Source organism: Agelaius phoeniceus, chromosome 6 (genome assembly GCF_051311805.1).
Source record: "Agelaius phoeniceus isolate bAgePho1 chromosome 6, bAgePho1.hap1, whole genome shotgun sequence".
In the NCBI taxonomy this organism is placed as follows: Eukaryota; Metazoa; Chordata; class Aves; order Passeriformes; family Icteridae; genus Agelaius; species Agelaius phoeniceus.
This window is the reverse complement of record NC_135270.1, coordinates 10,534,616-10,548,928: the sequence shown is the minus strand read 5'-3', so window position 1 is coordinate 10,548,928 and position 14,313 is coordinate 10,534,616. Positions and strand designations below refer to the sequence as shown.

Below are 14,313 nucleotides of genomic sequence, written 5' to 3'. Positions count from 1 at the left end.
GATGCGCTGGGGCCACATCCCTCCTTGCCTGGAGCCTTGGCTTTTCCCTGCCTGCAGGATGCTGGTGGGAAGCCAGGCTGGGAAATCTGGGGGTGTCTGGGACCCTGTGGCATGGAATTTGCACCACTGGATGAGCAGGGACTGGGATGTGGCTGCTTGGATGATTTCAGCAGGGAAAAAGCTGTGAATGAGCCATTTATCTGTTTTTCCCTGATTAAAAAGTAACTCCAAGGTGAATTATCCCCTGAGCTGGTGGCACTTTTCCCTTCCCATCTGTGCTGCCTGACCTTCCCTTTGGGACATGGCTGTGATGTCCCTGTTGCACCATCCCCCTCTGCTCTGGCTCCTCCTCCTGCCCATCTCCACTCACTGGTGTCCAGATTCCCTTCTCCCACACTTCCTCCTCCCCACCTCTCCCTGTCCCACCCGCTGCCAGGGGAGCCAGTGCCACCCCCTCCACGGGTGATGCACAGCACCGAGGCACGAGCCAAGGGTGCAGGGGTTTGAAGGATACAGTTTTCTGAAGGAAGTTTTTGTGGGAAGATGTTCACAGCCAGTACTCACAGCCCACGAGGTTTGGGGGAAATTTTACTTATTAGCTATCCCAGCCAAGTATTTGGGAAGAGATGGACACAGAAACCCTTGGCTGTCTGGCAGCTCTTACCAACTGCTGAGCTTTACTTGGGATGAGGTAAGTGACTTCCACAGGTGCTGGAATCTGTGATGTTTAGCCCCAAAAGGATGGGGAATGTGTGGGTTTAGGCATTTTTATAGTGCTCCTCTCCAGATACTCCTATATGGAGGCAGCTCTGCACTTTCTCCTTCACCCTGGGGACAAAAACTGCTGCTGGAGCTATTTTGGGGGTGGGATGGATGGACCCTGTGTGAAGGATTAGGAAAAGGTCCAGGATGGACACAAGTCTCCCTCCCATTTGCAAGGCTCACCTGCTGTACTATGCTGTCACTATGGGCTTTCCCAGTGGGAATCAGCCTCCAAGGAGCACTGTGGGAAGGGCAGGACAGGTCTGGGAAGGGACAGGCAGCAGTGAGGAGGGAGAGACCTCCCAGTGGCACAGGAAGGCTCTTCCAGGGAAATGCTTGCATGTGCTGGAGCAGCTCCTCGTGGTGCCAGCATGGTTTGGGTTCGAGGCCCAAACCCATCCCTATTCCCATCCCTGGAGCAGGGCTGAGCTCCCTCCTGAGCCCCTGGCCCAGGTGGGGAGGGAATGGCTGCAGTGTGGACAGGCTGGCTCCCTCCAGCTCTGAGCAGAGCCAGAGGATTGCTGGGCTGGGACACATCCATTTCCTCAGCCATCCTCCCTGGAGCACAGGGTTACCCAGGGTTTTCCATGCCTCCCACGTTCCTGTTCCCAGGCATCCATCATGTGCTGCCGCAGGGACCGATGTGACAGTGACAGCTTTGGGTGTTTAATGCCCGTTTTACCAGCGTGCTCTGGCCCCTGAGTGCATCCATCACCGTGTCCATAACCAGGACAATGCAGCAGCTCTCCCTCCCCTGCCTCAGCCCTGCACCTTGAGAGGGCTCCCAGCTCCAGGTTTTCCCCCAGAATGGAGCCCCCTATTCCACCCAGGCCCAGCACAGCAGCTTTGCCCTGGGGGGGCCGAGCTGTGGCTTTGAGGTTAAAAAAGCAGGATTCAGTCCCTCATTTCTCCTTGTCTTTCTTTTTGCCCTTCCTCTGGCTCGTCAGCTCACTGAGCTTCTGGTCCAGGCGGCGCTGGAGGTGGGCTCGCCTGGCGGGATCCAGGGATTTGTCCTTGGAGCCGCTGCCGGGGTACAGGATCCCCTCCCGGCTGATCCGCTGCCGGGCCTGCGCCTTGGCCTTGTCCCCACAGCCGTGCACCTGCGGAGACAACGGGCACGGATCACCCACCTGGGAGCCAGGGGCTGCCACTCCTCCTCCAGCCTGGAATTCCCTGTGGGCCTGCTTTGCATCCCCCTGAAATCATCTCCCACCATTTGCAGCCATTATTATCATTACGTTATATATTATTATATTATTGTGCTGTTATATTGCTTTGTATGCTTACATATTTTTATAATTTCAGTTCATTATTTTATTATCATTGTTTACTATTGTTTTTATTTTATTTATATATTTACTTATATTGTTTTACATAATTTTTCTTTAATTATCATTGTACTACTATTGTTTATTATTATCATAGCTTACTATTTATTATAATTGTTTACTATTTATTTTATTTCTATGTATTTTAATTTTACTTGGTTTCATTTTATATTTAGAGTCTATATTTTTATAGATTTATTCTTTATTTTATAGATTTATTTTATAGATTTATTCTTATACTTATTGTTTATAATTAATAATTAATGTTTATTATTCTGTGTTTTATAAAATCATCTTTTATAGCTCCTCTCACACAGAATGAAATATAAAGATCCAGGCCCTGGGCTCTGAACAGCAGGTAAATCATCCTTTGGGATGGTTCAAGTGGCTCCTTCCATCTCCTTTCCAGTGAACTGGGAAAGGACTTTTGGGGAATGGGAGACCTTTTTTAGCCATGAATCTGCTGCTTAAATGAGCCAAGTCCAACACTGGAATTATCTCTTGCAGGTGAGATCCTAAATTCTGATCCCTTTATTTGGCCCATCCCAAAGTCATTTATGTTTCCATGGAGTGAGGTCCCAGCCTGTTCCCTCAGAGCTCTGACAGCCCTTCCCAGGGCTGACATGGATTTGAATCCCTACAATTGTTGGAGCCTTGTCACAATTCAGCAGGGAGAGGCCATTCTGCAGGGAATAAATCTCAATCCCCCTGGATGTGAGTGACCATAAATACAACTATTCCTTGCCATGGAAACAGATAGCTCTTGACAGAAGGAAAAGCTTGCCAAGGATTTATAGGGCTGCTGAGCTCCTGGGGGCTCCACAGGGTAAGGAACAAGGACACAGAGAATTCTGAATTGCTGGCCAGGCAGCACTGGACCGTGCCTGTCCTGTCCCCAGGATGCAGAGACAATCTGCAAAGGGCTGGGATCACCCTCAGAATGCAGAGGGAATGTGCAAGGACCTGGGAATTGAGTCCAGGCTCATTTCAGCCTGAAATTTGTGCTTCTCCATTTCTGCTCTCTGCCTCACTTTATCCACACAGAGTAGAAGTGCCAGAAAATGGTAAAGAAGGGCACAAAATGAGAGGAAAACAGAAAATCCCTCAGGAAGAGGTGAGCAGAGCCCAGGTGTCAGCACCTGCCAGCCCTGTGTACCTGAGCTCAGCCCAGGCTCTCACAGGGAGGGCTCTGCTCAAACTCCCTGCAAGGAAACCCTTCCTGCCCAGGGAGCTCCACAGGGAAAATTCCCAGGCTGAGCCCGTCCTGCCCCCTCCTTACCTCAGGGATGTGGTGGCTGAGGCAGAAGAGCCGCTGGCAGTGGTGGCAGAGCTGGCCCAGGGTGGTGACAGAGGCCTTGCAGCGGGGGAAGCCACAGGTCCTGTCAGCTTCCATGGCAGCGGAGATCAGAGCGTCGAAATCCTCCCCGGCCGCGCTCCCGATCGCCGGCTTTCCTGGGAAAGGTGAGCACACACCTGCATTGGGGCCTGGGAACAAACCCACCCTCCTGCAGCCACAGGGCAGCCTCTGCCTTTACATCCTTCAGTGGGGGCAGGTACTCCCACACTCAGCTCCTCTCCCCACTCTTGGGAGCCTGTGATTCCTGAGACTCTCCTGGGAAAGGGTCTCCAGTGTTTTTCCTCTCACTTACAGAATGTGTTTCCAGGTATCCAAACCTGGAGGCTGCAGTCAGCTCCCACCTCCCTGCAGCATTCCAAGAGCCACATGCTCCATGCCCAAATCTCAGACTCTGGAGCAAACCCACCGGGATTAAGATCCATTCAAAGAGCATTAATTGTGCTGGTTACAAAAAGCTTCACCCACCTTTGGCTTCACTCTTGTCCTTTTTCCTTCTGCCACTCCTGGGCTCCTGCACTTTCCTGGCTGCCTCCTCCCGCCTGGCTTTCTCCCTCTGGACTCTCTCCAGGTGCAGGGATTTCAGATCCACTTTCCCTGAGCTCTTGCTGCTTTCCCCTGGCTCTGCAGGGTCAGGGGTGTTCCCGTGGGGATGCTGGGGCTCAGGAAGGGGCTCGGGGGGCAGCGGGGGCTCAGGAAGGGGCTTGGAGGGCAATGGGGACTCAGAGGGCAGTGGTGGCTCGGGAAGGGGCTCAGAGGGCAGCGGGGGCTCAGGAAGGGGCTTGGAGGGCAGCGGGGGCTCGGGAAGGGGCTCAGAGGGCAGTGGTGGCTCGGGAAGGGGCTCAGAGGGCAGCGGGGGCTGCTTGAGGAGTCTCTTGCGGACACTGATGTACCTGTCCCGGCCCTCCCCGGAGCTCAGGTGCTGCAGCCCGTACTCCTCTGCCAGCACATGGACCAGCATACGCTCGTGGGAATTCAGGGATGTTGGGAAATCCAGCTGTGCCTCGCTGCTCGCCAGGAAGGCCACCAGCATGGCCCTGAACCTGTCCCCACCCTCCTTTGACCCTGAGCTGTCCCTTCCAGCTGTGGCAGTGCTTGGGGAGCTCTGTGCTCCCTGTTTCTGGCTCCCTGTTCCACCTGCTGCTGCCTTGATCTTCCCAGCCGGAGCCGGCCGCGCTTTGGGGCCCGGTGCTTTGGGGCCCTGCTGGCGCTGGGCCTGGCCCTCCCCGGGGTAGTTTTGGGGCACGAGGTCATCCAGGTACTCGAAGGCGGAGCGCACGAGGCCGTGCTGGGCCAGGTGGTCCAGCAGGCGCCGCAGGAAGGGGCGGCTGCCCACGGTGTGGCTGTCACACACCACGGCCACCTGGCGCCGCGCCCGCGTCACCGCCACGTTGATCCGCCGCTCCTCGGCCAGGAAGCCCACCTCACCTGGGAAAACAGGAGGGAAGGGATGCCAGAGGGGACAGGTAGGGGGGGACAGGTAGAGGGGGACCTATGCCCTCCAAGCAGGGGTTTGGTCCAAGGGATCCAAGGATTTATTGGCTGGAGGGTGAGATTTGGCATTTATGGAGCTCTGCTCACAGCTGTTCCTCTTGCTACCTGTGTTGCACAGGCTCCCTGCAGGTTCCCTGCTTCCTGGGGCAGGGAAGAGGATGGAAGGCACATGGAAAGGGGGAACATCTCCCTGCCTGGCCCATGACACAAGCTCAGCTCGGAGCTGGGAGCAAACAGAAGATGGAGCAGCGTGGAAAAGGCTCACCTTGCGACAGAGGAGAGACTGCAGGTAAAGAGCTCCCCCCTGTCCTACAGAGCTCCCCCCTGCTCCCAAATTCCCTGGGGTCTGTAGGAACAGCCACTTGGGAGGTTTTGCTCTGCTCACAGACAGCACGAGAGCCGGCGGTGCCGGGATGACTCAGGCAGGATCAGGCAGCGAGAGCGGAGCGTGGGTGGCTGCGAGCTCCCAGCTCCAGGGAACAGCGAGCAGGCCAGGCAGGAAGAGATTAATGCCTCTGCCAGAGCAGTGCCCAGCCTGGCTCTGCCTCAGCAGCCTCTTCTGTGCTGCCTTTCAGGGACAGGCTGAGGGGGAGCCCCTCTGCCTGCTATGCAGCTCGGGGAACAATTCCCAGTTTCTCTGATGAGGTTTAACCCAGCTGCAGGGGGAAATCCAACTCCTTTCAATCCTGGAATGGTTTGGGTTGGGAAGGACCTTAAGGCCCATCCAGGGAGACTCCACCCCCTGCCAGGGATACCTTCCATTATCCCAGAATTCCAAGCCCTGTCCAACCTGGCCTTGGACATTTCCAGGGATGGGGCAGCCACAGCTTCTCAGGGCAACTTGTGCCAGGGCCTCAGCTCCCTCACAGGGAAAAGTTTCCTCTTAACTGAAGGTTTCCTGCTGGATCAGGAATGGCTGCAGAGGGACAGGTCAAGAAGAAGCCTCCCTGTGCCCCCAGGAAAGCAATTCCTGCCCCACACCTGAGCTTTGGCCTCTCCCTGTGCAGGAGAAGGGGCTGTGGGACACTCACCCTCCCAGGGCCACCAGCTCCCACCGGCACAGGGGTGAGTCACTCCTGGATCAGGACTATTCTTAGTGCTGTCCCCACCTCCATTCTCCCCACAAGGCTGCTTTTCCTCCTCTAGGCTTGGAAAAAGAGGCACCTCCTCCTTCCATGCATATTTCCCCCCTTTTTTTCCCCTTCCAGCCCTCAGCATTTGACCTCCAGCAGCACAGGACTGTGGGTTTGGAAAGGGAATTGATCCCAGCATGGAACAGAGGTGATCACAGAACAATCCTACTGAGCTCCATCAAACCTTTCAGCTCCCTGAACAGGGAGCCTTGTGCCCCCAGGGCAGCAGCTTTTTTCCAGCTATTAACTTCCACTGCAGCTGCTGATAGCAGAGAACTTGATTTTCTGCTCTAGATTTTGCTCCCAAAAGCAGCATTTTCCATGCACAGCTTGGGATGCCAGCTCCTGCTCACTTTCTGCAGGGAACTCACCCACAATGCAATTCAAAACTCAATTCCCCCCCAGCTCCCCTAAATGTAGGGCTAATGGGATGTGACATTCTTAGGGCCCTGGTTTACATCATTTCTGAGGCCTCAGGGGGTCAGGGAACCTTCAAACTGAGCAGTCCTGGGCCTGCTGTAGCACAGGAGCCTCCTCTGCAGCCCTGACAGCACATATATTCATTAATTAAACAAAAAAGCCTGAAAAGGGAGGGTTTGCCAGTAAATCCATCCAGAGCCAAGTGTTAGAGCACTACAATTAAACCACAGCACCTGGCTACATGACTTCCTTCCCATTCCCAGGGGAGCAATGCTCCAGCAGGCAGGTCTTAGTCTTACCTTTCTTGTTGGATCTGACAAAGGACAGGATCACTGCCTCCTTCTCCCTGCCCTGGAAACCATCCACTGATTTAATTTCCAGCTCGGGGTGGCTGTGGCAAAGGTGCTGTCTGAGCATATCCACCTGAGAAACAGGCCAAGGGCAGCTTTTAAAGGAAATACATGGGTGAAAAGGATTCAAGTGGCAGGGTTTTGGGGGAATCCCTCCCTCCCAAACCTCCTGAGGGCTGGGAGTGGAACACCTCACTAACAGCTCTTCCCTCCATGGCCCCAAGCTGCTCAAAGGTGCAGGAGCTGGTCCCAAATGCTGGTTACATTTGGCTCTGCAGCTCTCTGGGGTCTTGTGGTGCTCTGTGTGCAGAGACAGGGGGGATGCCAGGACAGGGACAGCTCACCTGGAGGTTGTAGGGGGCCACCACAGCGATGTCCTTGGCCTTCACACCAGCGTCCACCAAGGCCTGGACGTGCATCCCCACCAGCTGGACCTCCCCTGGGACAGGGACAGAGTGTGACAGGGGACAGAGGCCAGAGCAATGTGCCCACCTCCCCCAAAATAGCAGGAAAGGCTGCCATGAAATGGTTATCCAAAATGGTGCCTGGTTCAGAGGGATCTAAGGGGAAAAATTAAATCCTGTATGAATTATTTCATGGTTCATTGGCTGGGCTTCTGCTTTGCAGCAAAACACAGCAATAAACATCAAGACTCTGCAGTGAGCTGTGCCAAAAGGCTGCCTCCCAAATTTGGGGAGATGTGCTTCTAATCCTCTGCTCCAAATCCCTGAGTTCTCTCAGACCAGGCTTTTTGGCTCTCCATGAGGGAACAAGAGCCTGTTGTGTTCAGCAGGGCTCTAGGAATGGTGCATGGAAAAATGAGGCACTCAAATGATGGTGGGGGTCAAAGAGAAGGTAAAAGATATTTAAACTGGTAAAAACTGCCCTTGTGTTTTCCAGCCTGACTTTGCACTCAAGCTCTGTAATGAAACCCACTTTTTCAGCTGAAAAGCAACAGAACTCGGGTGTCCTAGGAAAATCCATGCAGAAGAACCAGACAGGATTTCATGGAATGAGCAGAAGACTGGGAGGTAATTCTGAGCTTTATCCATGGCCTTCCCAAAACAGGTCTGTGCTCTGCCTGCTGCTATTTGCCCTTCCTTGGTGTAAAGCACCTCCACAGGGATTCTCCACCCTGTCCCAGCCCTCAGCACAGAGAAATGTCCTTGCAAGGGGACATGGCAGCCAGAGAGGCCACCCACAAGCTGGACACTGTCCCTAGAGCTCCAACACAGCTCAGAGTCCCTGGAGGTTGAGGATTTATGGAGGGAAGATCTCTCAGCTAAGCAAGGCTCTCTGGGACCCCATGGAGACATCTCTGGGACGTGGCCAAGCCTGTGGTGGGCTGAGCACCTCAGTCCATCCATTCTGGTACCTGGATTCCCCTTGGACTGTTCATCCTCCACTTCCAGCTCAAACAGGCCACAGCCAGCGGTGTCTATGAGCAACAGGGGAATGCTGGTCTCTTCTGTGTCACAGACACCTGGCAGGTCCCTGCACGAGGTATGTGTGAAAGGGCCAGTTACCAATGCTGCTCTTACAGCAATATCCACCCAAGCTGTGGCTGCCCCATCCCTGGAGGAGCCAGGCTGGATGGGACATGGAGCAGTCTGGTCTAGTGGAAGGCGTCCCTGCCTGTGGCATGGGACTGAGTGGGCTTCCAACCTTCCAACCCAAACCATTCTGGGATTCCAGGATTATCATAGCAAAGGAGGACACAGAAGACAAGTCTGCATCACTTCTGGTTACAGAGCAGAAAGGGCAAACCCCCCCGGTAGTGTCTCCTTGATGAAACAATGTCTGAAACAAAAACACTGCCCCAAACTCAGGAGGAGCAGAAAACTCCGCAGGGAAGGAACAAAAAGGACATTTCAGCTCCTGCAGCAGCGGAGAACAGGAACCCACCTGAGCAGGTGCTGTGCCACGGAGGGGTGTGCGCTGAGCCGGCCGCCGTAGAGCTCCGAGGACGCCCATTCCATGATGAGCCGGTGCATGCGGTACTGCACCGTCAGCATCCGCACCGCCCGCTCCCCGTAGTGCCCCGCCAGCCGCTCCATCAGGCTCAGGGACAGCCCCTCGGCCGCGGCCCTGCACGGAGAAGCACCTCGGAGTGGGAGTGTCCATCCCGCAGGGACGGGATGGGGCTCAGCCAGCCGCTCCCGACACACACGGTGCAGAGGGTGTCAGTGGGAATGCTGTGGGAGCAGCCGCGCTCCAGCCCTGCTCAGCACCGTCGTGTGGCTCCCCTGGGGTGGCACTGTCACCCCTGTTCCACCAGGTCTGTCAGACCCTCAGGGACAGACTCAGAGACCAGAGAAGCTTGGACACGGATCCTGCCCCTGGCCTCTGGAGTCACCACCACCACCCCGGGAGGTGTTCAAGGAACAAGTGGATGTGGAATTCAGTGCTCTGGTCTGGTTGACAAGGTGAGGATTGATCACAGGGTGGGCTTGGTGGTCCTGGAGGTCATTCTCAACCTCAGTGATTCCATGATCCATCAGTGTCATCCGTGTAAGGCTACACTGGTGTTACTGCAAGCTCAGCCAAAGCATCAGCATCACCCACTGCAATAGGATCAGAGCTCCACCCCAAATTTTGGAATGCCTGGTGCTCACACAGCCAACCCCTGCTGCTTTCACCAAGATCCCTGCTGCTCCAGCATTTGCATCCTTCCCTGGCCACTCACCCTGGACTAAGGCACAGATGCACTGCACTCCTTGCTTCTTCACTCACTAAATCCCCATCACATCCAGCAGCGCCCCTTGCTCATATATGTAGCACAAATGAATCAAATTCCTACAGAATTCAGCCTTTCAGGAGCCTGTTTGCTTCCTCCTGGCCTCACAGAGGGTTTGTTGGGAGGCACCATCTGAGGAAGAAGGATGGAAGTCGTTGCCCTTGGATTCTGTGAGCGTACAGAGATTTTTCATACCAAGGCTGACACTGAGCGTGCTGGTGGCTGCCAGACACAAGGAAGCAGCATGAAGATGATGGAATGACAGCAGGGAACAGCTCAGGAAAACGCTTTCCATCAGGCTCTGGGGCACAGCACGCATCCAATCCCTGCCGGGGGAATCCCAGCGCTACACGGCCCCACAGCGAGCGCGCTGCTGTGGCACCAGCCAGCCCTGCCACGCTCACCACAGGCGCTTGGGAAACGTGACAGGAGACTGCCAAGCCATTAAACCTGCAGAAGGGACAATTAAGGACAAATCTTTCCAAGAAGCTGGGCCTCATTAGCTCTCCTCCTCGCTGAATCAGAGGATGCAGCACGCAGGCAAAAAAAGGGGAATAACCTCTGGATGGACAGGGCAGCAGGAGGTGGGAGGCAGCAGTTTGCCAGAGGAGGGGATGGGGTAGGTGGGATGAGGGGACACAGCAAGATGTGGGGTTGGGGGATGCATTCCAGACATCAGGAATTAACTTGATTCTCCCCACTCTGTTCTGCCCATGGAGCCTGGATCCTCCTGGACAGGAAGGAAATTAAGCAGGGAGAGCTGTTGGCACTCAGGTGCAAACACATGCCTGAAACAGCCACTAAACCTCAGAGCAAACCTCAGGAACAATGCTGTTCCCTACCCTTCCAGCAGCATTCCCACCACAGGGATCCACAGGAGGTTATATGCTGAATTAATAATGAGGAATTAATCTGCTCAGGAATGTTTCACCTGTTAATAATTTTCTGTTATTTCACCACTCAATTAATTCCTATGGTGGTTGATTTCTCTGCCAAGGAAATCCTGAGTGCCCTGAGCAGATGTTTTTTGCCTATTGATTGCTTTAGAGAAATAAAATTGGGATAAGTTGGACAGACAGAACCATGCATGGGATGCTTGGGAATATCTACTTTAAAGTACCTAAAGTACAGCTGGGAAAGGCAGAATTCCCAAACCCAGCCCACAGCAAGCAGGATTTGTTGCTAACATGGTTTCACCTTGTTTTGCCTGCAGGAAATGCTGTGCTTGGCCAGCCTGCTCTGTACGTGTCCAGAATGATCAGTACTAGGAGAAAACCAGGAATTGTTTCCCGTGGAAGGCTGGAGCTGTGTCTTCAGCCATGGCTTATTTTTTCTTATTCATCCCTGAGACAGGAGATGCTGGTGTGACTGATCCCTGCATTGGATTTGGCTGGAAAAGTCTGGAGAAGGAGGTCACTGTGTTTTCCCACCTCAGGAACTCCAGAGAGAAGTTATACACCAGTTTTACTGGGAGAAGGAAATCTCCCCCTTTCTTTCAGGCAAGTAAAAATTCATGTATGTGTCCCAGGACAATCCAGCTGTGGAAGCTACCAGAGAAACCCAAGGCCTGGCACTTCAGTGACAAAGTGAAAGGAAGCCCATTCAGACCTGCCATGGGAATCAGCACATGGATTTGGGATGGTGCAGACATCCAGACTGACCATGGACAAACAAGATGGCAAAATATCCCTGTGTTTGTAGAGAACAAGAGGTTTGATAAGCACCTGCCAGTATCTGAGGGGGGTAAAACCAAATTAATACATCAGAGCCCTGATGTGGAGACAAATTCATCGGGAAAAGGATGGAATGAGGGCTCCAACAAGGCAAACAAATGTTCCTGACTGACTGCAGGGAGTGCCCTGGCATGGAGATGCCCACAGGGACAAGGACAAATTGCAGGAGGAGGATCTCCAAGATGGAAGCTGCTGCCTATGAGCCTGGGTTGGAGCTGCCGAGAGGGAATTGGAGGGGGCTGGAATTTGCCAGCATGGACTGGAAGGTGTGTGTGGGGATGGCCTCTGGATCCTGGGACACCTCCAGGTGTGTCAGAAAGCAGGGAAGAGGAGCCTTCAGACCCTCTATCAAACATTCCCCAGGCCTCAGGGGGTCACTGCTGGTAGGAACACGTAAATGCTGATTCCATGGAAGAAAAAGCAGGTAACAGGAAGGTGGAGAGAGTCCCACAGCATTCCTGCTGGACAGAGGCTTCCTGCCTGAGCAGGGCTGGCTTCCCCTGCTGTAGTAACAGCTGAGCCTCCTGCCAGCCTGGATTCATCCCAGATAACTTCAGACCCTTCCCTGTGGCCCCAAAAATAGGAGCCCACCCACTCCAGGCCCACTGTCATCAATGGAGAAGGGGAAGGTAGGCGGAAGGGTTGGAGTCCTCTGCATGAATCATCCCTGGAAATAGCTCCTTGCTTCCCCTGAACCACAGAGGAGCTGGCAGGTGATTTGGGGCCTTTGTGGGAGCTCTGGAAATACCCACGGAAGGAGGTGGAAGGGATCTGCCTCTGTGATGCTTCCTGGGCCTGCAGGGAACGTGGAAAGCCCAGAACGGGGCTCTCCAGCATCCCGTTTATTTCCATCACAGTTGTTCAGGCTGGAAAAGGTCTTTAAGATCATGGAGTCTGGTGTTCCCCCTGCCCTGCCAAGGCCACCAAGTCAAAGCTGATGGAGAGAAAAGCACAACTGCTCAAGCAGGAGCAGGAGGAGATCCAGGAGGAGCTTTTAGCCTCCAGCTCCAGCCAAGGCTCCTGGCAGCAGCCACCGTGACAGAGCAGAAACAAAGCAGCTGCTACAATGTTTCTGGAGTGAAGAAAAACTGCTTTTGTCTCAAAAGAGGGAGCCAAAAGTGACACCAGCTGAGTGTCAGCCCTGTTCCAGATAACAGAGCTGGGATTTTTACTGTGTTTTGCCCTTAATCTGACAGTCTGGGGAGAAGCCAGGCTGAGGCTGCTGAGGTGGATCCAGCTGGGTGGGCACTATGGAGCATTATGGAGCTATCATGAAGTTTTTCTGGGGGAAAGGAGGAACTTTATGCACCACTCACAGAAAATAATAACAACTCTGAAATTAGAAGGACCAAATGGCCAATTTCTTCTTGCTGCCAACAAGACACTACTCCAAAAAGTGCCTTGCTTGGAAAATCCAGGCATGGAGAGCCAGCCTGCAAATTCCCAGGGAATAAACAGCAGGACACAAGAGTGGAGGGCTCTGGAGAGGCTTTTGGAGCTCACCAGCCTGGACACTTCCGGGCAGTTGAGCATGTGTTTATCACCTGCCAAGATCTGCAGAACAGCAAGCATTCAGGTATCTGAGAGAGGTAAAAGGAGAGGATGCTGCAGCCCCTGAATGTTGGTCTCACTATCTCTTGGCCATGTGCTGGGAGCTGCTGCCTGCCTTGGATTTTTCATTTCCTGTGTTCAAAATCCAAGTGAGGTGGCAGATATGTGTCTTGTTCATTACTTTCTGCAAGTAGGACAGGCTGTTTATGAAGTCAGGCCTATTTCTCTGCTTCAGTGGTTCAGTAATTCCAGATCTGGAGCTGCCTAAACCAGATAAACATGAGCACATTTATGTTTTAAATAACTCAAAGATTCCTCAGTACTCTTTGCAGCATCCCCCTGGAAGCACAGGCAATTTGCACTATCCACAGATCTTTTCCACAAACTAACTGCTCTTATTATCCACGTTGTAGGGACTGGGAGGTTTTATAATCCCTGAGGTGTGTGATAATGCAGCATCTCACTGGGCCAATTCACATATTAATACATTAAATAAATAAATGTGGAAACCACAGAAGCAGAATTAAAGGAAGTACTAGGATTAGCCTGAGGATGAGCCCAAATGCATTCCACAGAGCCTGCAGGCAGCACAGCTCTCCACTGTGAAATGTCTCCAATCACCAGGATTCAGAGGCTGCACAAAGAACGGGAGGATCCAGGATTTTTACCTGTGGGAGATGATGGTGGGGGGCAGCTGCTTGTGATCCCCAGCCAGGATGCACTTGGGAGCCTTCAGCAGAGGGATCCAGCAGCTGGCTTCCAGAGCCTGGGCACATTCATCAATCACCACCAGGTCAAAGTGGGTTTCAGGCAGCAGCTTCAGGGGGCCGTCTGAGGAAGCACCTGGTGGAAGGAGAAGGTTCCCAAGTGAGCAGGGGAGCAAGGAAGAGTGAGGAACCTGCTCTGGAAACAAACCTCACAAGCTGTAATAGTGACTGAGGCAAGTGAAATAATGTTTCTTTGCAGAGATGTAGGAATTCAGCCCTGCCAAACACGTATCCACTGATATGTGTAAGTCAGGATTGTTTTTGCCAGCTCCTCTTTGTCCTTTTTTCCCCTGGCATCTGGGCCCAGAAGCTTCCAAGTATCTTTGGGAACATCAGTGAAGCCCAGATGCCAAAGACAACAATATGCTCCAGTGCTTCATCTGGAGCAGAGCAAGGAACACCCACCTTCCTGCTGCCCCCCAGTGCCAACAAAACTCCTCATGCCCAGCACTCAGGGGGTGAGGAACTGGGGGTTCACCTGTCTGGTAACTGAGGGACACCCTGAGAGGAGGAGATGGGCTGACTCTGCTCCTCCTCGTGGCACTGGGAAGAGGGAAAGGAGACTGGAACCACACAGCACATCAAGGGCTAATTTTTAACATCAGAAGTCCATTTGTAACATTTGTCTCCTTACAGACATCCTGCTCTAACCATGACCCACTGATACTGATCCATACATTGATC

General features: G+C 53.4%; 1 protein-coding gene across 2 annotated transcripts in view; it reads right to left on the bottom strand.

The window, feature by feature from the left end:
- Positions 1-570: 570 nt before the first annotated feature.
- Positions 571-14,313, bottom strand: part of IGHMBP2 (immunoglobulin mu DNA binding protein 2) — a 24,333-nt gene continuing 10,590 nt past the window's right edge. Inside the window, exons 8-16 of one of the 2 annotated variants that reach the window (XR_013182687.1) lie at positions 13,531-13,705; positions 8,747-8,929; positions 8,217-8,335; positions 7,186-7,280; positions 6,791-6,914; positions 3,913-4,872; positions 3,370-3,542; positions 946-1,862; positions 571-828 (exon numbers count right to left, since the gene is read on the bottom strand). Coding sequence is in view for 1 of the 2 variants with exons in the window: in XM_054635684.2 (XP_054491659.2) it covers positions 1,665-1,862; positions 3,370-3,542; positions 3,913-4,872; positions 6,791-6,914; positions 7,186-7,280; positions 8,217-8,335; positions 8,747-8,929; positions 13,531-13,705 (2,027 nt within the window). In the remaining variant the exon portion in view is untranslated. Of the gene's footprint in view, positions 1,863-3,369; positions 3,543-3,912; positions 4,873-6,790; positions 6,915-7,185; positions 7,281-8,216; positions 8,336-8,746; positions 8,930-13,530; positions 13,706-14,313 lie in introns of both variants that reach the window. The other variant, XM_054635684.2, reaches the window with a different exon arrangement.